Below are 26015 nucleotides of genomic sequence, written 5' to 3'. Positions count from 1 at the left end.
AATTGAGAGTCTCTCATGGATGGTTGCTCAAGGTGAAATAGTGACACTCAGACACTGCACCACACAAGCCTCAGAATGTTTTTCTTTCTGCTTAAACTGCAGAGCTCAAGCAGGTCAAGCAGATCTCTGAAACAAATTTGATTGATTGTATTAAAATTAACTCTGTCTACGTCAGACATTTTAATTGTGCTTGTACAGATACTTCTGTCTAGAGAGATAAAATATTAAACACATAATGAATAATGCAGCTGTCTCACAGTACTGTGATCTTTTTGTGAATAAGGAGGTCATAGATTGCCTGGGTATTGAACTGGCATAACACTTTTTATTATTTCTGCAGTGACAGCTTAGCAGTGACAAGTTGCATGATGTAATGTTGAACATGGTATGTTTTTTAGAGAATAAACAGGACTTTTCCATCTCTCAGGAACAGAGCTGGGCATTTGCCTGATCCCTGGCAGGTAACACAGCTGTGGGAAAAGCCACTGTTTAATGTAGCCTTGCACAGCACTGTGCAGAGAAGTCAATAGATGGAGAATTCCATGTGAAATCAGATCTTGAGCCATGAAAGGAAAACTGAAGATGCCTTAGGTTAAAAACTGTTCATTAATGACCTTTGGCTTCAAGACTCTTTCTTTGGGGGTGCACTTCTCCCAATTGCCACTGCCATTCCCTCCTCACCCTTCCTCCTTCCTTTCAAGTATGGCCTGGCCTGGTCTGCCTGCAGACTGACCACTGCAAGATGCTGCTTTTGTCCTCTGATTCTTTCTACCATGAACATTTTTTTTAATTGTTAGGTAAAAATAGGTTTTTCCATTTTTTCCTGAAAATATCTTTGTTGCTGAAGTTTCAGTGATACAGAAGCTGTGTCCTTTAATCACCAAGATTAAGATGGGATTTTCATTCCCATTATCCTTACTGAGAACTGGGCCCTACCACAGAGCATTTCTTCTTTAAAGAAAAGACTTTAAAAGGGGAGAAATTCACTTTTAAAATTAATCACCATGGCAACCTTTACAGTGAATTTCCAAACATAGAAAGTTGCCTTTAAGAAGCAAGATCATCTAAGAGGAAGGTGAGTTTCTACAGCTTCTAACACTGTTTCCAGAGAATATAAGATTTTACAAGAATTAGTCAGAGGGACTTTTGTATGCAGATAGGAAAAGTTGTATCATCCTGATGATGTGTTGTTTTGTGGTGTTTTTTATTTAAGGATTCTGTGTGCTAACTAATCTCATCAAAATGCTGGCTTAAAATAGACTTGGAGGACTAGATAGAGCCTGCTGGTGATAGTTATGATAAGATATAATCTAAGTGAATTTATAGTTAACAATTTGCCAATGTTTCTCTCATACTTAAACCCTTATATGTAGTTGACCTTGTTCTGGGGTGTCATTTCATGCATATTTGGAATCTTATTGGGAAACGATATTTTTTTTCTTAAGTCAAAAAAGAAAGTAGGGGAACAGAACTGATGAGAGAGAAAACGAGTTGTGCATGCATTAAAAGAAAAAAATACCTCACACATTGCAGTTCAGTGAAATGTAACTTCTGTATTCATCTCAGTGTTCCTCTTTTCTTTCTTTTTACTCAGCTAGATTATTTAATATCCTGTTATCTGTGAGTATTAGATTCAATGGAATTGCTTTTCCCTGAAATGACAACTCTGGTGCTACATTCTGAGATCACCCAAATAAGAACATTTTAGACCAAAACTTTCTGTGAGACTGGGAGAAGAAGCTTGCAAAGAACCTCAGTCTTGGTGAAGACTTCGGAGGGTGGTAGGGAGGCTGATGGACTGGCAAGAGACAGCTGCTTTTAGTCAAACTGCAAAATTACCACGGAAAACAGTCTGCTAAAAAAAAATCCAATCAGCACTACTGAGGTTGCACATAATGATTCAAGAACATACCAGTGTGTGGGGGAGTGTTCCCACACTGCATGTAGTGAGCAGGAGGGCAGATCATTAGAGGACTTTCCTTTTCTTCTTTTGTGCCATCTGTGATTGTAATTACAAGGTCTGAGCTGCCCACGGGCAGCTGGCTGAGAGGCACTGCTGATGTCTGGAGTGGGTACAGTGGGCTCTGGCTGCACCCTCACCACCTGGTTTTATTTAGCTGTATGGGCACAGTTCATTTTATTTCACTGGTCTTGTCCACAGGTTGGAGATAGCAAGCTGGTTCTGCTGGGATAAGGGCTGGGCGATGCTGTCAGCCATCCAGAGGTTATTTCTCTGTGCAGTGCATAACTAGGAGAAACAGATTAAAAAGCACCTCTAAGCCGGGCAAAGTTTTGGAAAGGCTTTTAAAATTTTATTTTAATAATGTAATGAGTCATTTAAAGGTGACAGCCTTAAGTTCAGTGCTGTAGTAGTTCAAGTAAAAGTAAATGCAGTTAAAAATAAGCTCAGCTACTGAAATATTCACGTTATGCAACATCTTTACAAAAGTTAAACTTTTAGACCAAAGTTAGCAGTAAAGTTAGTAACAGTTATCTGAAGCGTGTTCTTTTGAGATGTCTCTGCCATCAGGCAGTGATATTTTTATTCCATGTAAAGTAAAAGATTGCCTTCTGTGTTTTTGTAATGGAGGATAGGATCAGTGTAATCTGAAGGGGCATTGGGTTTTTTTTATGATGTATACAGGGTCCTGTCAAGAACTTAATTTTAAATTCCAAAGTCAGCTGAAAGCTTGACAAGGTGTTTGGTCAGTGAGCAGCTCAGCAAGCAATACACTTACAGAATACCACGTATGGGATTCTGTCTCCAAGGAAGCTGATAGCAGGTCATGGCAACTGACTGCAAGTTGAGCCAGAATCTTTCAATACAGAAGGGCCTGTTTTGAATTGTCATGATTGAGTTTCTGAAAAATTGGCTGAAGGACTGACCTTATGCTGGCTGTCAGATGTTTTTCTTCCCCAATGCTTCTGATAGATGGGATTATAGCTAGGTCAAAATGTTACCATCCCTCAGAACAAAGCAAAACCTAGTCCCTTCACTGAGGAAGTTGGATTGGGAGTTTGCATGTATTGAAGGTGCATCTTTATTTTCATGTTTTTACAGACAATACAAGTTAATTTGTATAGGAAGGGTGAACAGTAGACTTTACATGTAATAAATTAAAATTGTAGTTTTAAAATTAAGGAGGAAAGATGAGATGTGCTGTAATACAATAAGAGAGGCAAAAAATAACTTTGTTGTATACTTTGTTTATTTATGGTCTCTTGTACCTGTATAAATCAGAAATAAAGCCATCAGGGAATTATCACTTTGCATGAATTAAGAACATTTATGTTTTTTTTACTCACTGGATGTGAATTTATTGTCAGGGTGAATAATCACTCAATTCTAAACTGTGGATATTCATGAAGATTTGATTAAAGTATCTGCTTCAAGACTTTTTTTTTTTTAGTTGAAAATAATATAGAAACTCTTTTGACACATACCACTAAATTCTAAGAAGGAAATTATAAGAGCACCAAGTCTTTCAAGCACATTTGGACAGCAGTTCTTAGTAATGCTATCCAATTCTTTGGACAGCAAAACTTAGGAATTCTTATGAATCATCATTGTATTGGGTCACATAGTTAGGTTCTGATACATTTACTTATAAAATTAATTATTAACTGGAAGACCTAAGAAGAAAACTAAAGAAGAGCTAAATATTGACAGTGATGAAATTTTCTTTATCTTGGTTGGTTGGTTTAGATTCACTTTTTAAAAGTCCAAGTGAAGACCCAAAATTGAAAAAACCATTATGAGAGGAGTAAGTTTTCCAGCTGCAAAAGCAGGAGCAAAACCAAAACCCAGAAGTTTATGAAAGAGGAAGAGAGTATGACCATCATTTCTTTGCCATGGCTTAATCACTGAAAGACTTATGGTCAGTAGCTATGAAATTAAAATCATGCTCAGTTTTCAAGGACAGATGTCACAGGAGGAAACTGAATACTTCATAAAAATTATCAGTTATTGAGAAGAAATACTCTCTAACAGATTATATTGTTACCTAATGTTCATTTCTTCACAAACCTTCATCCAGTTCAATTCTAACTCATCTACTTGTTTCACTCCTAGGCACATAATACACTTTATTGATTGAGGCATTAAAATCATCTTTGGAAATCCATTTTCAGATTGCTGTTCCTGCAATAGTAATTATGGCTGCTGTGATCCATTAATAGCCTTTTGTAAGCAGGCTCATACTGCTTTATAAATGAAGAAAAACATCTCTGGTTGGTGGTTAACTCCTCATAGAAATTTAACAAGAATATTATCTCTAAACCCAGCCTTTTCAGGATTTAGGCTTGTGCTCATAAAGGATTAGAAGGAAGAGATTATTTTTTATGCCATTTTGATTCTGGGGCTTAGATCTAATATGAAGAAGTATACATTGCTCTTTCTTTCAGGGTGCATATAAGACAGTTTTATGTAGTTAAGTCTAACCAGGCATCCATCACTCGAAGGAATGAGGTACATGGGCTGCTTGGTTTTATTGTGTTTGTTTTTGTGGTTGTTCTTCTTGGTTGGATGGTTTGGGTTTGGGTTTGGTTTTGGTTTTTGGTTTGGTTTGGTTTGGTTTGGTTTGGTTTGGTTTGGTTTGGTTTTTTTAAGGATTTTGGCTTTGGAAGGGCTTGATGTTATTTCTTGTTTCAGTTTTTTAATTGACTAGGCTGCCCATGAGTATTTCTAGGTTTCAGTACCCTATTAATAGATTTTGCTCTTCTCTCAGTTTCTAAATAAAATGCTGCTCCTGCAATTGATTTTTTTTCTTTTTGGAAAGTAGGTCATCATTGGAGCAGAGTACACAACCATTTTTAATTTTTCAGGCCCTCAAAGACAGTCCCAGTTAACGACATGTTATGCTTTTCTCAGAATCACTACCAAAAGTTTCAGGATTGTATAGGCAGCTTTTGTGATGAAATTTCAGTTCAGGAATTGTTCATGAAGTTTATGCTCTGCACATCTATTGAACAGTTCTAATGAACAACATTCTCAATTCTGGCCAAAATTGTGATCTTTGGACAATCTTCCCTAATTATCAGGTTGGTTTGAATCCTCACAACTCCTGTGCTATAGAGGACAAATTCAGTATTGCTCTCAGACTGGAATGTTCTTGCAAATGTACCCGTCAACATATTTGCAATAAGCAGAAATATAATTTACAAATATTTGCAGTATTTGTTACATAAGTACAGTTATTTTTTTTGTTTGTTTTTACTTTCTGCTTTTACTTTACTTTTGCGGTTTTGAAAATGAACGGGCAGTGATGGGACACTGAGTGCCAGAGGTATAAGTGAAGAAAGGAAGTTTTAGGAAAGAGTATTTGTGAAAGTCATTTCACCGAGAGCCACAGGAATTAAAATTAGGCAGATGTTCTTTTTTATTGGTTCTTTCCATCATCAAATTGGTTTAGGTGAATTCATAAAAATTGTATCTCCTCTGCATCTCCTCTTAACCTTTAGGGACACTGAATGTTAAGTTAGTTTTGAACTAGCATCAAGTGTTATAGTAATGCATAAAACATACCTTAAAGTCTACCTTGCATACTTTAGATGTTTGTCTGAATTGTTACTGTACCAGAGAAATATTTACACATGAAAGAATGGTGGGCCTTGCAGGCTTTTACTCAGTGAATGAGTTAGGGCATGGAATGCCTTCTACAAAAAAAAAAATAATAGAATACAATCTACCTCAGAAGTAAAATAAGCAAGACCTGTGCTTTGTTCCAAAGCAAATCAGCGTAAGTTGAGAACAATCAAATTGTACCTCTGTGAGGAATGTATGTATGAACATGTCAGGTTTACACATTCTTTTCAATAGCATCTTGTTATTGCTTGTATTGTTAATTTCCTGGAGTCTTGCCAGAAGGATGAGGTTTCAGACCAACACAGATTTTCACCAGCATCTGCTGCACACTGTAGCTGCAACCTCCCTCTGGGGATTGCCATCACTTTATGGACACTTAGAAAGTTTGGCACCATGGGCTTTATTACAAACATTACTTGCCAATAGAGAGTGTCCTGGAAATTGATGGTGGACAAAACTAGGACAAGTAGTACACGTTGGGAACAACAAGGTAAGACAACTGGTCAATTAATCTGATTGGTAAGCAAGCTTCAACTTTATTGAGGGTTCAGGGTTCCATTTATAGTGTTTCTGTTAATTATGCCTACGAATCAGTCACTGATTGGCTACTACAAAAAAAGTTACATTTGCACGCTCCCCCCACTTGGGGATTTTCCACACAAACCCACACCTTGTTTACTTGCTATCTCACTTTTTCAAACTCTGTAACAAAACCACCAAGGACACTGTGTCCTTGCCATGTCACTTGCCATGACACTTGCCATGTCTGTTTACCAAGCCATTCTCCAACACAGGTAGCTCAAATTTTCTGGTAGATCTGGCCCTTGTTAACATGTCTTTTCCACAGAAGGGTTTGATGTCAGACTTAGGTCTTTCAGCAAGTCTGTGGAAGCTGATGTTTTTCCTGTGCAGGATGATGCTTGTCTAAGCGCTGATAAACCATACCACAGCATGTCCTTCCAGCCTGCATGGGATCCCCTTCCCCACAAGGGGGGGGAAGCTTCTGGGTCTCTTTCCAGCTGTGCTCCAGCATCAGACCCTGGACATGAGAGGTGCTGGCACCTGGGACATGCCCGTGAGTCCTCGGCTGTAGGCCCACAATGGGGTCATTTCAGGGGACAAAAACCTTCCCAGGCATTGGACTTGACCCAGCATGTAACCTGTTTAGTTAGCTATACATCTGTCTAGGTGCATGTTTACTGAAAAGGTATTTTATTCAAGCATATATACTTTGTTTCAGTATGTGATGTAAGATGATTTTCCCCCTTTGGTGGAACAAAGTAATTTTTGTTGTCTGAGACCCTGCTCCTAAAGATATTTGCTGTATATGGTTTAATTAAAGTTAGCATTTAAGTCAGTTGATAGTCATTAAAAATGCATGTGGCCTAGAGGATTTTGACCCCAAGCCTGTAAAAGGTCTGATAGGTGGGCAAAGGCAGGAGTGTGGGGGTTCCCCAGGGAGCGGGGCCTGGAGCTGGCCTGGGGCTGGAACACCAAGAGAGTATCACTGTCAAACCTGTCCCCTGAAGCAGGGCACAAAAAAGACCAAGTTAAATTAAGCCTAGTTGCTGTGCTGAAAATTACTGCCTGCACATTCAGATGTATCCTGAGCTATCTCTTTTTTCCATCTGTGAAGTCTCCTGTTTTTTTTCTTCTTTCATAGATGATGTCTCAGATTGATTGCACTGTTCTGCATTATAGAGAATATCTGATTAAATGACATTAAATGAGACGTGGTATTTGAAATATAGCAGTTGACATTCAGGCAGCACATTAAGATGTAAAAAAAAAAAAAAAAAAAAAAAAAATTCTCTGCTTTTAAATCTACACCAAAAATGTATTTGTATGGCCAGTGCTTCACTTCATTCTTTGGATAGTAAAAAGCATCTGGGACTTGACTTGCTGGTCTGTTTCACAAGGCATTGCAATTTGCCCTGATGTTCTGTGTATCACTGTTTTGAGTGTAGTTACCTCTTACTGTCTGCATATGGGTAAAAGGCTTAAAATTAGTGCAGAAAGGTTTAATGAGAACGCTCTTGATTTCAAAAATCGGAGTAATAGCTGGCTGTTAAAAAGGAAAACAATTTCAAATGCTGTGCTTAACACAAGTGCAAATGAGTTTTAAATCATCTCTGTTTCGAGTCTATTTCTGGCAAGTAAATGCTGTGCATATGTAATAAAATGAATAAGAAAAGGGTTACTGCATAGTTACTAAATCAGTAAGTGCCACTTAAGAAGACAAATCCAATCTTCTAATTTTTTTAAAAATAACAGATACTGTCTCAGAAAAAGAAGTGTTGATAAGATGCTATTTATTGTGTCAAAACCAGATATGAATTTATTGGGGTTTGTATGAACATACTTTTATTCTAGTGGACGTATATTCCACATGTTTGTAGAGATGGTGAGTCAAAAGCCAGTCCACAGAAATTCTAATATTCTTGCAAATGTTTTTCCTTTGGGTCTCTTTTGATCACTTTCTGAAGGAAATTTTCAACACAGTACTTAAAATATTCCTATCAGTATTTCCTCGGGGCAGTTGAAATATTTAATCTTGGTTAGGCTTCTTGTTTTCACTGTATTTTGTTTTATTCTTTTGATGTGTTTTGCTATGTGGGTTTAATTTTTATGTTTTATTTCTTGCTTCTTGGTTTGTGAAGTATTTTTATAAGCTAGTTCACTAAGTTTGCCAGTGACACCAAGCTCTGTGGTGCAGTGGGTTCACTTGAGGGAAGGGGTGCCATCCAGAGGGACCTTAACAGGCTTGAGAACTGGGGTAGTGCAAACTGCATGAGGATCAACAAGTCCAAGTGCAAGGTCCTGCATCCTGGTCGGACCAGTCCCAGACACAATTACAAGATGGGTACAGAGTGGCTTGAAAATAACCCTGAAGAGAAGGACTTGGGGGTATTGACTGCTGAGAAGCTCAACATGAGCTGTCAGTGCCCTCATGCAGCTCAGAGGGCCAACCCTACCCTAAGATGCATCAAGAGGAGCATGGCCAGCAGATTCTCCCCTATACTCTGCACTTGTGAGACCCCCACTTCAAATCCTGTGTCAAATTCTGGTGTCCCCACCATAAGGAGGACATAGATCTGTTGGAATGAGCCCTGAGGAAGGGGGGCACAAAGATGCCCCATAGGGCTGCTATGAGGAAAGGCTGAGGGAGCTAGGGTTGTTCAGCCTGAAGAAGAGAGGACTGGGGAGACCTTATAACTGCCTGTAGGGAACTTACAGGAGCGCTGAAGAAGGAGTTTTCCTAATTGTGTCAAGAGATAGGACCAGGGGAAATGGTTTTAATGGTTTTAATGAACAAGAATAGGTTTAGACTGGATGTTAGGAAGATGTTCTTTGTTACGAGGGTGGGGAGGCTCTGGAAAAGATTGCCCAGAGAGGTTGTGGATGCTCCCTAACTGAAGGAGTTCCAAGCCAGGTTGGATGAGGTTTTGAGCAACTTTGTCTAGATGAGAAGTGTCCATGGCAGGGAGATTGGAGTAGGTGATCTTTAAGGTCTTTTCTGACCTAAGCCATTCTATGATTCTGTATTAAAGTAGCATTAATTGATGATTGGTATTACTGATGGTGTTTCAGTAATTGAAATTGCAGTAATTTTACTGCTATTCTCATTGCTAATTTTATTCTCTTTGATATGTTAGATTACATTTTTCAAATTGAAATGTTTTTATAGGGATATTTTCTACTGAGAAGATTTTAGTATCCTCAGTTTTTGATGTGCATTGTGTCTATTCAAGTTCAGGAAAAGAAGGTATTGTTTCTCATGAACACTTTTAATTTATTTCTTTTTTCCAAATTACGCTTCAGAATCTGTGTGGTTCTAATACTATTAAAAGTCCAGTTGTAATAATGAAGTAAATCAAAATAGATAATAAAGCAAAAAGTTTAAAGTAATATACAGAACAACAACAAGGTGACCTCAGAAAGAATTCAGTCAGCTGGGATGGTACCAAATGATACTGATGGCAGCTTCCTGGACAAAGCAAAGGAGGCATATTTTACATGCAATTGTTAAGCTTTTACTCCAGAAGCCTGGGAAAAAGAGCAGTGTATGTTTTTGTGTGTTTTCTTTAGGTTGAGAGGAACTAAATAATGAATTATTAGATAGAAATAGAAATACAAAACTTATAAATTAATCAGATTAGGCATCTCAGGAAAAAAAGTTCCATTTATGCACCCAGGCTCATGAAACTTTCATAGGCAGCACCTTGTGTTTGGCACAGTGGCCCATGACAAACAACAAGTCAACAGCAACTCAAAGGAGCTTTCTATTCCCTTGAGTGAGCTTTTCTCTTAATTCATGCCTAAGGAAGACAAGGTGTTTTTTTAGATTTTTATGTAGACCACTGAAGTAGGGCTATTATGACTCTCTCCAATACATTTCCATGACTCCAGGTTGTTATCCTACATCTCTGAACAGTACAGGAGATTTTCAGTCATGGTAGATAATCATTGTTGAATGCTAGTTTGTAATTTAATAAACTACCTCTGGGGCTATGAAAGCAACCCTTTTATGGGGGGCCTAAGGTAAGAACTTTTTATTCATTAGGTCTTTGACAGATTTAAATTAACACTGGCTCTGGATGCAGTTATGCCAGAGGTAATGTAGTCAATTTTGTAGGGGAGAGTAAGTTATTCTGGCCAAAAGCACATTTGCAAGTGTAAAGCTATGTCCCTCTGGAGTCTGCAGCCATTTAACTGTTTTTTTCTGTATTGATGCAGAGAAAGCTGCATAAACACAGCGTGTATGTGAGCCCTTTCTTCATGGAGTCCTGGTTCTAGTTCAGACACATCTTTGATCATGTTTTTTTAAAAAAAAGCAGATCCTAACACCACCAGGTAGGCAGAGGATGATGTTTCCATCTTCCTGTTGAAGGGGGTAATTGAAAAACAAACAAAAACATGCACTAACAAGTGATGCACCTTTGCAAAGATTTGTTTTGCTAATACAAGAGGTCTGTACAGTTATGCTCTTACAGAACTGATTAACATGAGACCTAGAAAACAACTGAAGTGCAGAAAGGTGCAACACACAAATCAGAGAAAGATAAGAGTATTGTTTCTTGCAGCCCTTGTGGGACCTCGAGTAGGTGTATTAGGAGACAGATCCTTGATTCTCTAGAAAATTGCCAAGAAGAGCTGGCAAATGCAACCAAGAAGCAGAGCCCATCTACAAGTATCCTGAGGCAAATGAAATTTTAAAGGAAAGAACAAAACCAGAAGCATCATTGTGGCACTGCATAAATAAATCCAGCCTGAATAGCATGGGCATTTCTGGTGCTTCTTCTTGCACCTTTCTTAATGTGCATTACAGATTTGTATTTCTTTAAAAGAAAGGAAGAGAGAAGGAGTGACCAGGAATCCCTGGTCACTGTAAGTTGCATAACTCAGAGGAGCAGCAGTGTAAACTATCAGCTAAGCTTGGGGATGGAAACAGCAAAGAGGTGGTGTGATAGAGCTCTGTAGTTTCATGAGTAGAATAGAGAGATAAAGGGAAGTGGTCATTCATGATCTCTTCCAGTATATTAGGGCTGACATGTTTCACACAAAGAAAAAGAGCTTCACAGGCTGTACATTTAAGCTCTCTCGTTTCTTTCCATGGAAAACGATATATGCTAAAAATTTATGTAAAGTTAGAAGCTAGCTGGAGAAATTTTTTTATAGGAAATGGGGAAAAAGTAACGTTCAGGGAACAATTTCTAAAACTGCTTTGGGACTTGAAAATCCTGTCATCTCTTCAATACTGGGGGAAAGGGAAGAAGACCATTCAAAGCCTCAGAAAACTAAAGACATAACTTGTCAAGATGCAGTGTTATTAAGCAGTGTTCTCTCTATCCAGTCAAGTTCCAAGGAAGTTCTCTAACTATCAGCTTTTCTGTTTGCTCATTTAAAAGTCTGCAGTTGTAGGTTTGGTTTTTTACATCTGATGTAGTCAGGGATGTTTCAATATTTTCAAAGCTGTACTTGAAGCATATACTGAGCTTATATACACTTTCATGAATCATTTGTGTCACCCATCAAGGCAAGGGCCTTGATGCTGTGTTAGAGAGGTGATATTAAAACATCTGAAAAATGACTTAATCTGTTGTGGGAATCTTAATACTGTTGTAACATTTTTTTCCTAAGGTGTAGAAAAAGATACCCACGCTTTTCTGGATTTATTAGTTATCTAAGTAGCGCATAGGCTGGGGAAAAAGGAGCTGCATCTAAGACTGCCTTCAGGCATGTGTACAGAGAAGAGCAGGAAAATTTTCCTCCATGCTCATTCATTTCTACCTAGGATTCATAGTAAGCAGGAGAGTCCATTGTGGCATCAGGCATAGCTGTCTCACTGCTGAGTCTCAGGTGAAACTGGTTTTGAATGAGAAACCTTTTATGTTACTTGAACTCCTCCTTATCAAAGCCGGCTTCAAAATGTGAAAAAGCTAAAGCTGTCTGTAGGGCATAATTGACTTTAATAGGAAATATGGCAATTTGCACAAGGTGAGGAAAAGGTGTTCAGCTTTTTAAGGTGAAAAAATTAGCTCAGTTTCTCCTTTCATGGATATAAATGTTGAAATTAACTAAATATGTAATTTGTCTATTTTAAATACTTCACCTTAGAGCCTCATTTCCCAGTCTCTGCCCATGCTTCTGAAGTGTTTCCTTATGATCTTGCTTACCTCTGTCTTGATGACAGCAGAACTTCCAGGGCAGTTTCACATCTTCTGCCTACATGACACTACAGCTGAGATTTTCTTCCTTACTTCTTGATCTATGCTCCCCAGCACTTGCTCTACTCTGAAAAGGACCTCTCTCCATTTTATCTCTGGCTAGAGGAAGACACATCAGGAAAGAACCTGTATTTGTATTTGGCTGTACACATAAGTGGTACAGGTTGGAACAGAACTGGTGCTGACTCAAACCTGACAGTCTTTACAGCCAGTGCCTCCCCAGGTGAGAGGTGTCTCAGTCTTGCCACAATATAATTTGGATATTTTGCCTTCTGGAGCTAGAGCTATCTCCATGGATATCACCAGGGCCATTGAACCATGCTCAGTGAAATAGGGCAGGCATGCTGGGTGAGGTCAGCTGGGTGCAGGTGTTGCTCCGTACAGATGTGTGTGGTGTCCAACATCCACCAGTGAGGGCTAAGACTTAACCACAGCAGATGCCCCATGAAATTCTTGGGTAGAGTGATTTCTGAGCAGCACAGGATGTGGTCATTCATCTCTGTAGCATCTGATGAACCAATAAACCAAATATTGTCAAAAAAACCTCCACATGTAGGCACACTGCAGTACTATCTACTTTTAGTAATATCTCCCTATTTTCTTCTTAATGTTTGTGTTGCTGCCTCTCTTGGAAGTACTTAAGTATTCCACTTTTAATGTTCTCATATGCAGGTTTTATATCTGGAGCATTAAAAATTCTTCAGTGTTATTGGCAAACTGTCACCTTATAAGAGGCAAAATATGTACAGTGAAAAAATGAATGGTGCTTTGGAAAAAATTACAATAAAAATACTTATTGCTGGGAGCAATATGTTAGCCAGAAGTAGGATAAAGGCTGCTCTTCCCTGCTGGCAAGCTGCACAGCTGAGAGGGATTGGTAGGGAGGGGGTGAAGGTGTTACTCTTAAAAGAACCTGCAAGCTCAAACAGAGGCATCAGAGGAGAGCAAAGGGACAACAAGAAGAGCAGTTCCTCATGGAGGAAAGAAGCTTGTATGAGAAAAAAAAAATCTAGGTGAGGAAGAGAAAGGCTTGTAAAGATCTGAAAATACAGAGGAGGAACTTTGCTGCATGCAAGGAAGCAAAAGGGCTGAGTGATACCTATAGTACTTAAAAGCTCAAATCTCATCCAGCTTCAAAATGCTAAACTTCCACTTGCCACTCTTAAATAGCTACCAGCCACCCAGGTACAGGTGACCAAGCCCTGTCTAGAAGTTTGTGCTCCAAACTGAAGATTTGGCTGTGGCTACTGCCCAGTATGTAGGGCTTTCATTTGCCTCTTCACTGCTGTGCTGGCTTGAAATTGTGCTTATATTAAGCCAGGAGAGAGGCAGGAGGCACTCCTGGGTTTTGTCAAGTTTGACTGCCTGTCAGAGGATGCCAGTGTGCTCCTACCCACCTACTGAGGCTGCCAAGCTCACTTTAGAAAGGACCAAGCTGCAAGGACAGGCAGAGTCAGAAGTCTCATATTTAGGCCTGCACTGGGATTTTGATGTCAGTAACTATGTCAGACCAAGGCTGCAGACAGGAGAAGACCTTGACCAAACTTAATTATTGAAGACCCAGTCTGCAGTGTACCTCTGGAGAATTCATCTTTCTAGATGCCTTTTCTGGGTATCATCATGCTGCAAAAAGTAATTGGTGTCAACGTTAACATCTGCTCTTCAGAGATCTCTGTGCTGCTTTCTCACATCTCTGACTGACAAACCCCAGGACTTTTTAGCAGTGTAGGATATTTGCAGGAAGAGTAGGTGGCATTTACTCTAGAGTATGCTTAGTGGCAGTAATTCATCAGGTTTTCATCTTCCATAAACAACATGCACTATTCCTAATAGCTTCTATACTGATTTTCCCTTCCTTTGTCTCTGCTTTTCTGCACGTTACCTAGGGATGTAATTTCAACTGCCAATATCTCTTAAAAGGACTTTCGCCCACATGAAAAGAAGGTAATGACACATCTTACTGTAATATCATTCTCTTACATTTTTGCAGATGTTTACTTCTAGCTTAACAAAAGAAGCATACACTGAAAAGCAACATCTGGTGTCTCTCTGGAAAAAAATCTAAAAGCTGCAATGGTAATTAAACAAGGACACTCCCGTTCTTATTCTTCACCTTCTTATCACGAAAATAATGTAAATTCACTCTTCTAGTTGAGAGAAATGTCTTGTGTGGAGAAAATAGCTTGCATGGAGAGCTTGCATGGAACTCCCAAATTCCCAAATGTAATGAATTTTTGGTAATACATCTTTGGTATACAGTGTGTAGTCCCTGGGCACTTTTAAGTTTAAATGTGTTGAAAAAAAAAAATCTGTAAAAATTCCAATAATGCTGGCACATCCTTCCTCCTGCACTTTAGTGTTATCATTTGATATCACTGCACCTTAGTGGAAGAAACAAAATGTTACACATAACCAGAGTCAACCTGTTTATTGAACATAATTTTGCATGTGATCAATTTGCAAATTTTGTAGTCCTTAAGAATAATGATCTGCTGCTGATCCTTTGTTTTGATGTATGAAAATTATTGCTGCCCAAATACTTTAGGAAGCTGAGTCACAGCTGCATAACAGTTTATGGACTGTTTTCACAATGCGAATAAACAATTTACTGAAACCTCAAAGTAATGTAGCAGGCAGTGTGTGTTTGGAACCAGTTCCTAAAATAGATCACTCTATGACAAAATTAAAGCATGGTCTTACAGAGATCCAGCTAGTAAGTATGTGCCATCACAGGTTCATATTTAGCATTGGTAGAATAACTTACTGACTCCATTGTAAGCTTCAGAGAGATGGTTGTTTTAATGATACCACAAACAGTGGTGATGATAAAAGGAAACAGTTGTCATTATCTTTTTTAATATCTTAGGGATAACAGGGATAATCCTAGAATCATAGAATCATAGAATTGGCTGGGTTGGAAGGGACCTCAGAGATCATCAAGTCCAACCCTTGAAAAAATTTTTTAAAATTTTTAAAAAAATTAAATTAAACTGCACATTTTAAGGAACACTGAAAAGGAGCTCTATGCTGGAAGTATTCCTGATCTTTGCATAGATATATGTGCCAGTAAAGAGAAAGCCTGGGGACAGTGTTCAGCAGTGGTCTTCTACATCCACTCACTCCAAAATGAAGAAGGGATGAAGCAAGCATAAACTCTGGTTTCATTTGTACACCATGCTTTTTTAATCCTTCTCTAGCTTTGCCCTCTACATTAGGTAACTAAACTCACCACAGCCTCCCAAGAACCCAGGCTTGAATCCTGCTCTGTTCCACTTTTCAGCAGTTTACACTACATGTAAAAGCCCAGTTCTTTGTGTGCAAGAGCCCAATCATACTTCAGCTACTTTTACCTGAAAGCTGCAAACCACAGAAGGTAATGATATTCTATTTAGTCTGCTGTCTAAGACACCAGCAAGATGTCTATTTCTTCTGTCTTGCTATACCTCACATTTTATCATTTGAGCAAGCCCATCATATCAGGCCACAGCAAAGCCAGTTCATGTTCATCAGCAATGAAACCAGTCATACTGCAAGCCAGTGAGAACTGGGAGAACCTTTTCTTTCTATCACATAATATAAATGAGAACTTAGGATGGAAGTGAGATGAAAACATGGCTGAATGCAGAGGTACAGGCAGGATAATTTGAACAGTAGCCTCTGCCACACCTAAGACAGAAGCAGAGAGAAGCACAAAAGTGCTCTTCTGAGAGCTGCCACGCTTAAGATGACTGCTAGGAATTCTCAACAGACATGGCAGAGTACAGGCAACCATTTTGAAGAGGACCTTTAGTAAGTACACTAAGTTACCATGATTTCCAAATTGCAAGCACTGTGTTTTTTCTGACCATACATATACAATTAGTGAGGAACTGAGCAAAGCCCAGCAAGTCCCACAGTTTGTCAGCTGTGGGTCAGTTTCTTGGGTAGAATGGGACTTAAGGACAGGTACCGTGGCACAGCTGGAGCTCTGTGAGGGGCTGCAGGAGACATTTATTTCTCCTGACAATGTAACTTACCCTGTCAGTCACAACATTATCTGGGTCACCACTACAAGTTTATGCAGCATCAACAACAGTAGCAGCTCTGCTGGCAGGCTTCAACAATGTAATTGTTGTGCAATAATTGCACAATATTTTGAGCATCTCAGATTTCTAGTGAGAGTACAAGAAAAAAAGAGATAATTTAGATCTGGGGCTTAGGTTCTCACTGATTGAAGTCCTCATGGCTACTTTATATGGTTCACACAGTCAAAGAAATATGTTGTCCAGGCATGCTCATTGGCATTCTCCTTACATGGATTACTACACTGCCTTTCCCAAGAGGAAACAATGGAATAGGGTGATTGGGATTTGCTGTCTCTGTTGAAGAAGATGTGACTTAACAGTCTTTAGAAACAACCAGCAGTTGCATTAGCCCTGTAACCAGCAAGTACATGAGCAGTTGCTGCAGGACAATCCTCATCTCTTCACTATTCCTACAGGAGAACTGCTCTGTTGGAGTGCAGCAAAGTCAGGGAGCAAGTGTGCAGCTTCACTTCTGAATGCATGGAGCCATCTCAAAGGAGAGTGATTTGCTCAGCCTTTCCTCACACGTGCAGCCCCACTGCTCTCACTATTTGCCAATAGGATTGGTACCCTCCTTCCCTTTGGAAGGGATCAAAGTGTATTAAGACTTCAAAGAGACAAAACTTCTTCCATGACCTGGAGGTTCACATACATTTACTTTCAGTGGAACTGGAAGAGTAAAGTCATTAAGGCATTCTTGGATTCCTTTCATAAAAAAAAAGAAGAGTCTAATCAATGTTGCCCAATGGTTTTGAGTTACTGCAACTTACAACATGCTTACAGTATCCACATTTCCATTATTTAGGGTCTGCTTTTCCATTTGCTTCTCATTTTGCCCCTTTGGGCCTTTTTAGGGTTTTTATTTTATTTTTATTTTAAATAAAGAGTGGCTGCTGATAAAAGGAGTAAGACTCACAAATTAAGTGTAAAACAGTAGTGTAACATTATCATTCAGCTTTGTTGCCTGAAAAAGATTGTCTGAAAATTTTGACCAGGATATGCTGAGAGTGATTCAAATGAAGGAAATCAGAATCAATGTTTTTTACTGTAAGATATTATTTATTTTTAAGGCTACAATAGATACATACGAAATTACGATTTGGCTTTTCTCTTTGGAAAAGTAAAGCCTGTTTTTCATCACAACTTCTATTTAAAATTTGCTATGTGACGAATTTGCTGTGAAAGACAATTTCCAGCTTTGTAGGCAATGTTTCACAGGGCTGGTGAAAGTGGAATTGTTTTTCAGGCTTAAGATAATGTCATTGTTGTTTGTAGCCTTACTGTTGTCCTCCCAACAGACCTTTATCTTTCTCCTTAAAGCTAGTTGCTACCTGAAGTGTAGCGTCTTTTCCATATGATGAGACTTCCTACCCTTGTGAATGCTCAGAAGAAAAGAATCTATTGCAAAGTTCTAGTTCATCAATCAGAAAACTGTCATTTAATAAACTCTGTGGTAGCTACCTCATTAGTATCATCCTGTGTGCGCTGTGTGGGATTTTTTAAGAACTGGAAGATAAGTCTTCCTGCAGGCCAGTAATGCAGTAAACCATGGCTGTGTATTAATTTAAATATCTATTAATGTGTCTGACTCTGATGTCTGCAGCACAGCAGCAAAGATGTTTGTATTTTTCATTTTCATTAAAAAATCAGGTTTTTACTACATGGGATTTTTTTCTTTTTTTCCTTTTTTTTTTTTTTTTCCTTCAAGAAGGCTATTACATTTAAATCATGGCTGTTTTTGTATTTTACTTATTCTGTGCTGTTCTCTTGTATCTAACAGTACTAATTCTTATTCCTGTCAGGTATAAGTTTATCTATTCATGGGGCTGAAAAGCGTGTGCAACTCTGTCAGAGGAGAACTGCAGCAAGTTACCAAGTGTCACAGCATCCGCCTGTGGTCAGGCATCCTTCACTCCCACAAGACAGAAGGTCAATAAACATGGAAGCCTCATCTTCTGGGTCTAGTATTTCAGCAGTCACTGGTGGAAAAGCAAAGTCCCATCAGCCAGGTAACAGGTTTGGCTTGACACCTTTTTCAGTTGCATTTCATGTGTGATCTGTGGCAGTGTTGTGAAGTTGGTGTTAATAGCATCAGGTCATGCTTGCATGGAGGTCAACCTATTGATTGTCAGAGCTATTGATTGATGTTTTGTCTGCGTCAGTATAGTTTTGTCTGTTATTGGGAGTATAAACCTTTGGGACAACTGGAAGTGGGAAATGAAAATTTAAGTTAAATAATAAAAAAATATATAACACGTAGTGGTACCCAAAGCATTAATATGGAGAGAGCTTTGGGTGAGAGCTACTCCCCTTATATATGTTTAAATTTTTATAAGTCCTGAGCTAATGGCAGTGCTCTAGAGGCTACAGGCATCTCTGGTGGAACTGGATAATTGACACTAACATTGGTTTTTAACAAAGGCACAATCCAGGATATAGATGAAAGTCTTGCTGCTAGAATGCAAGCAAAAACTCTAGAACTGGAGGAGATTTTATAACATGTGTTAACTGGTTAGCAAAATTAAACTTTTTAAAAGAAAGCCAGAATCTCCTGGGAAACATCAAATTCTAATTGACATTGTGAGTTCATTCCTTGCTATGTTAATTGCCAGAGCTATTTTAGAAGTATCTTTTCTTATACCAGGGGAGTACATTTGTACTGCCCATGTTCAGTCGTTCTTCACAGTAAAAATTATACTCTCATTTACTTTTCTGAGTAAATTAGGGCTGCCCATGAAGTCAGTTTTGTAGCTCCTGTACTGCAGGTTCTCAGTAATCTTCCAGGCCCTGGGAAAGGTCATAATGCACCCTGTGTGCAGCTGCTTGGGTGCTGCAGGTCTATTTGGATGAGACCCACAGTTCTGCCTGCAAAACCTTAGCTTGCTCCCATTACCTTGCAGATCTTGTAAGTGGCTTAAATTTTGTAGAAGTTGAAAATTTAGATCATTTATTGTGGGTTGCCATGCAGGTTAATTGCCATGAGATTCTTGAGCCATACTATTTATTCACCATTTTGTCAACGTATATTAATTAAGAATTTTTAGTGACTCATAACATCATAACTCATGCTTTTGTTATTTCTGTTTCTCTCTTCACTTGTTTGTCATTCAGTTTATGTGTTTCAGTTTATGGGTTTTTTTCTTCAAAGTATAGAAGTTAATAGTACAGGATTGTTTATGTTACTAATTATATATAATCACAAGTGTAGGAAAAAAAAAAGACTGCATCACAGTGTCTTGAACATGCACAGTAACTGTGTTCATTTTGAGCTTCTCCACGTTCTAGTCTATATGTTGATAAGAATGGCTTGTGCTTTAATACTGAATAATGTACAAGCAACATATGGTGGCTTCTAATTGAGGAAAAGATCTCTGTTTTGGTAGACCCTGGAGGTTTTCTAATATGGAGCTCATCAGCGAGCATCATTTGGATGATGTTTCTCTGAGGAATATATCTTTCAGTAAAGTCATACGAGATTACTTTTTTATCTTATATTCTGCTCTTCAGACAATAACAGCATCTGTGACCTACAGAGAAGTTGTTTGGCAGCTTGCTTCAAGGAGGCAATTAGTATTATTCACCTCACTGAAGTCAAGAATTAATAGTACCCAGAGCCTTAAAGGCCACAGGTTTATACAAATATGTTGAATGACAGGACTCTTAACCAACTTACAGTGTCATTGTTTCATCTGGAATGAAATAATGTCTTTGTTATTTGAGGCTGACTCTTCAATTCCATAAAATAACACTGAATTTGTCTCTGTGTCTGAGTTAAATTGCAACCATTTCAGCTGTATGCAAACATAGAGCCTAAGAAAGATTATGCAATCTTAATATCAATAGTAATAAATAGCACTTCTAAGAGAAAATTCTAATTTAAAACTAAAATCATATGTTATTCATCCTTAGTCACCCACAAATTAAAAGCTATAGCTTCATAAATACTTAGCCTAATAGACTAGTTGACCAATGGCAGTACCTTATATAAAGCTGTACATTATCAACAGTGTCACAGTTTAATGCTGGGCTGGCAATTAACCAAATGACAGATGCTCTCTGTTAATCCCCCTGCCCTCTCTGATAAAGAAAGGAGAGAGAATAAGAGAGAGAGACTTATGGGTTGGAAACTAAAGTACACAGCTTTAATGAAACAGTAATGATAAAAAAGGAAAAAAAATAATAAATATATATAAATATACAGAAAACCAATACCATGTTCCTCCCCCCACCTGCAATGCTCATGTCACCACCGAGGCTGCAGGGCAGCCCTGGGAAAGTCCAGGCTGGGCTCCTGGAGTCAGCAGCAGGAGCTGGAGGCAGGAATACATGGATTCAGGACGGCATGGATTGGGACCACAGGCAAATGAATGGGATCCTCCCAGGATAATGAAACAAAGAGAAACAGGTGAAGGGTGGACGCAAAGGGCTTTGACCCTTGTGGTCCCTCAAATTTATACTGACTGTGACATGTATAGGATGGAATACTCTGTTTGATCAATTTTGGTCATTTGTCCTGTCTGCTCCTCCCTAAAGGAGGTTTGCAGGTGTGATCTCTTTATTCCGTTTCTCTTTTCAGAGCAAAACATGTTCCTCAGACCCAAGCAGTGGCCTTGGGTTCTGGAGACCATTCTTTTGTTGTAACTACAAACATCGAGCATTATCAGCCCTAGAAGCAGACACTGACTGAGAAACTTGCTGTTAATTTCAGCAAGTGCAGCTACTTATGAGATGCTAAACTGAAAGCAAATTTACAAGACAGAAAATTCCCTCTATCCTGACCCAGGACAAACAGTTTGGTATTTTACAGAGAAAATGTTCTGATGTATGTGAATTGCTCAGGCAACAGATCTTACACTGCCATTTTCCAAGCTATCCTCCTGATATTGCATACAGTAAATTCCTCAGTTTTTTGTTCAGTCTAGTTTGAAATAGCTCACACAGTGTGTTCTTTCTCCTATTAGTGTACTTTTACCACAGTCAAGTAGATCTCACTGTAGGAGCAACATTCATTAGATTCAGTCTGAAATTTCCTTTGCCCAGTTATCAAATGCTCTGAACACAAAAACAGCCTGGCATAATAGATTGTACAGAAAGGTATCCTGAGGACTTAAAATAGCATTTCTTTTTCTTATCAATCAGACAGGCTAGAACCATGTAAAGATCTTTGGTAAAAAGACAAGAGTTATGAATTAGTGTATTTTTCCCTCTGACAATATCCTGCTGCTGTTTTCTGCTTATCACTTCATTTCTCTTGGCCACTTTTCTTCTGTCCAGAATGACATCTTTTATTATTTACCCTTAATTCTTTTTAATTGACAGGTGTTTCCTTTGACTTAAGTTCATGGGTGGCTAGGTGCTAAGGAGGAGGAACTATAAATAGTGTCCAGTGTTCCAGCACCCCTTTTCAGCTTCTTTCCCTGCAAGTTTTTTCTGTAGTTGGTAAGGATCCTGAGGCTGATGACTTCTACTGTTATTCTGGATGTTAGAGTGTCTCTTGAGCAGTGAGTTGTTTGTAATATGCCTTTTAAAAAATAAATTAAAAATTGGCCTGTGTAAGCTTGCAAAGAGGCACCGCTCAGCCACAAACAGAACTCCAATTTCTGAGCTCTAATTTTGAGCACATCAGAAGTTATCGAGCAAGTAACTGAAACAGACATAGAGAAATGAGTGGAAGAAAATGGCTATTAATGGTGAAGACTCCTCTGCAGGTGCACCTGTGTGAGGCAAGTTCCTCTTAGAAAGGAGAAAAGCAAAGTAGAGCAATCAGATGGTAAATGTGAATGCCACTATATTAAGGTAAATATACAGTCCTTCTAGAAGTATGAGGGGACAGTATTTTTAATTTTGAAAACCTCCAGCTACCATCTCCCAGTTATCTGAAAAGTTGTGGTATATTGAGGATAATGAAGTGCTTGGCTACTGAAGTACAGGATTCGAAGCATTTGAGTCAAACAACTGGCTGGTATAACTTGTAACAACTCTCCTGAAGACAGTTTATGTCAGATGTGTCTGTTTTGCACACATGAGGCTTGTTTTGAAAGCAATGGTAATTCACATTTAGGTCATCTGTAAAAGCAGCAGAGCCACATCCTGAAAAAGCCCAGAGGAGGTTAAATTGTCATCCCAGTCAGTTTTCTTAGTGTCAGGGTTAGGAAAATCTGGGGATTAAAAAAAAAAATTGTTTGCCTCCCTTTTGATGACACTACACCTTTGCTATGGAGTAAGCAGGAGTTCAATTTCTGGTTTTCTGCCTGCCTTTTTCATTCTCTTTATTTCCAGGTGAGGACAATACTATCTTACCTCTCCCTCTTTGTGACAAATTCCTTTATTCTCAGGCTCTGCAGACCTTGTCAAGCCCAGATTCTCTAGGAGCCATTAAATTTCCTGCCTGTGGAAAAATTGCCTCACTCAATAAGTCTAAGAAGCAGTAAAGTGAATTCTTTCATTGTGTGAAATGCTGGAAATGTCAGTTCTCTACTTGCAACACTTGCTAACAATTGTCACCCGTTTTGTAATAACATGGATTCAAAGGTTCTCTGGAAAGATTTTCTTTCTCAATGGTTCTCATACAGGGCTCTGGTTAAACCTCAGCATGTTTTTAGGCTTGTATATAGAATAATGTAGGTATTAAATTATATCACTTGTACATATGAGATCTGCAGGCAATCTGCACTTCTGACAGGAAGGATTGTCTTTGAAACCATCTATTTCCATAATTCAGTAAATATGTTATGTAAAGTCTTTATTAGTCCAGAAGACTCACTAAAATATTTTGTAAAATTCTGCTTTCAGTACTTTACTGTTCAAAGATGTCTCCTTCAAAGCCAAAGAATGGTACATTTTGAAATGGAGATTCCATGTGACCTGAAATGATATAGGCAAATCCATGATATGTGGAAGAACTTTACATTCAGTATCAAGGAAACACCTAATAGGAGGACTGGTAGAGTCATTGGTAAATTGGGAAAATCTTTTTTTGGCAAACTCTTGCCTTTTCTGATGAATAGTACCTGATAGATATGTTCATGGTGTTAAAAGAAGACATGTTTGCATTCCCAAGAAGCTATTCTTGACTTTTGGATCCTATTTTTTGTATTCGTCACCAAAATGTAGCATTTTTATCAATCCCTGTAGTTACTGAACACGAAAATAAGAAAGAAGAGCTAGTGCTGTTCTAGTCAGAACAACTGACTTAGGAGGCAGAGAAAAATCCATGATTCTTGAAGCTGTGACAATCAAAATTAAAGCAAGAAAGGAAATGTATGTTTAATAAGCTTAGTCACAGTTTTATGAACTTAGAATCATCATGGAAGCTAGAACTGAGCCTTTAAAAACCAGTAACTTACAATGCAAAAGATATGCATATTTCGTGCTGAGAAAAGGATGTTTGTCAGCATTCCCATTTGGTTCTGAATGCTCTATAGAAGATCTGTGTTAGTTAGATGTGATTTGTTGGTTAAATCACATTCTATTTTCTTGCTGACAGACAAGAGCATGTGGCATACATCTCCATCAGACTAAAAGGATGAAGTCCTGCAAATAATTCTGCCAGAAAGCTCTGTCATGCACGCTGATGCAAACTCACCTCAAAACTGGAATTCACATTGAAAGTAGGGCTGTTATCTTGCTTGCCTAACATTCTTAGGGGAGCAGTCTTTTTCAATATGCCTTCTGCTGGGTGTATATGTGACTTCCACGTGGAAGAAAACATGGAAAAAGCAAGATTTTAAAAAGGTTAATATTCCTTTTATTAAGCTAAATTTCATATTACTAAGACAATACGTTTGCAAGAGGTGTCCCCATGCAGAAGAAGCATTAACATGAAAGAAACCAGCCTCCATTTTTTATTATCCATGCCCTGTGTTAAATACAATCCAAGTCTGATGCACCAAACAAAATTTCTCCCATGTCTGTACCTCAAGTATGAACTGGAAATGCCTCCCTGCTGAACACAGAGAAAGTGTCATTCTCCTGACTATTGGTGCTCTGGAGCTTCTGCAAAGGTTCTAAGGAGAAGAACAGTTTACCTCAATTACAATGAGGACCTTGTGCCCCTGTGCTGAGTGACAGGTTGTAACATGGTGATTTTGCAGTACTATGAATTTAAGAGTTGAACGAGGTGGCAGATGGTGCAGAGCTTCAAATTTCCTATCACTTTGCTTAGTCATCCAGTGTTTTCCATTAAGCTCTTTGCATCTCTAGGACAAAAGCAACTCCTACAAAAGTTCCTTTTCCTAAGTCTCCTAAGATGTTCATTTTAGCAGTTTGGAGAACATTACTGCAAACAGCATTTTAAAAACAAAACCAAACAAAAAGCCCAAACCAAATCAAACCAAAGAAGCAAAAAAACCCAAAAAACTCAATAAAACAAACAAACAAGCATAAAAAAAACCCCAAACAACCCAAACCAACCAACCAACCAAAAACCAAAAAACCAAACTAAAACAGAAAAAGCACCAGAGGATGAAGCACTGTTTTTTAGTATTTACTCTTTTGTTGAATTTAAAAATATTTAGGCAGAAATTGCATCCCTCTGTATCACTTTGTGCTGCAGGTGCCCACACAGGTACTTACCCTGGAACATGCACATGCTCTCAATAAGGTGCTTCAAAAATAGTATTAATACTTTTAAAGTTCTGACTTCTAAGGTTGTTCTACTGCTTTGGGGAGTACATTGTTTTTTTTTAAAAAAAAACTCATCTCTTTTCAAAGAATTCTTTATTTCCCTTCCTGATTTGATCAGTGTCCCATCTGCAGCTGTAAAATGGACTTCCATTCACTCTTGCAGTCAGTTATATATGGTTACTTTAAAATCAGTACAGCTCACCCTCAGATTTTGACTCCCATGTCTGCTGTTAGTTTACAACATCTTTTCTCATGAAGACTGCAGCATTCTGCTCTCTGTGGATGTTCTCAATCATTCCATCCTCAGAGGGTTTCCTCTCCAGGGGAAACTTGTCCAGACAAGATACAGGTAGCCTGATGTGGCTTGGCACCAAACAAGGAATACTGCTGATCCTTAGGCAAGGTTATAGCATCCTGAGACTGGTATACTGTAATTGTCTTAAGTAAGAAAATTCTTGACCACTTTAGCTCCTACTGACAAAAATAGGCAATTTAAATAAAATTTTTCAATGTTTCTGAGAAAGTAATGTCCTATTTTATTTTAAAAAATAGTTTATCATTCAAGAACCTTTGACTAATAAGTTATTTTCCTGTAATACTTGACTCAAAAAGGTGTTTTTTTCTTAGCTCTGTAGTTTTTGCTTAAAGGGGGCTTAATATTATGAAAGTCTCTATTTCTAATGTAAAATATGTTTTGTGTATTTCAAGGGAAGATTCTGAAAGGCAGACTGTCAAAAGATGAAACAAAATAGCTTCTACTTTGGCAGAGATGCTTTTCAGATCAGAAATGGGATTTGATCATAAGAGGGTAGCACGACATTAGTTATTTCCACAAATAGTAGGACCTGTTCTCTAACACCATGCCTGCTGGTCCATTCTGAAATCTCAGAATTAAGGTAGACCTTTATAATATAATAATCACATTATATGGTAATATTATAATAAAATATATTCATTATGAATACAGTATTTTTATTAATATAAATATAATGTATATTTATAATAAAAAATAAA

At 38.3% G+C, this 26015-nt stretch overlaps 1 protein-coding gene across 1 annotated transcript in view; it reads left to right on the top strand.

Annotated features, from left to right (window-relative positions):
• Positions 1–26015, top strand: part of ANO4 (anoctamin 4) — a 182799-nt gene that overhangs the window by 39645 nt on the left and 117139 nt on the right. The window contains exon 2 of the mRNA XM_071732949.1: positions 18179–18385. Within this exon, the coding sequence (XP_071589050.1) occupies positions 18316–18385 (70 nt within the window). The 5' untranslated portion in view covers positions 18179–18315. The remainder of the gene's footprint in view (positions 1–18178; positions 18386–26015) is intronic.

The sequence above is a fragment of the Heliangelus exortis genome, chromosome 1 (assembly GCF_036169615.1).
Source record: "Heliangelus exortis chromosome 1, bHelExo1.hap1, whole genome shotgun sequence".
NCBI classification, from domain to species: domain Eukaryota; kingdom Metazoa; phylum Chordata; class Aves; order Apodiformes; family Trochilidae; genus Heliangelus; species Heliangelus exortis.
Note: the sequence above shows the minus strand (reverse complement) of the source record. Positions and strands in the feature narration are given on the sequence as shown.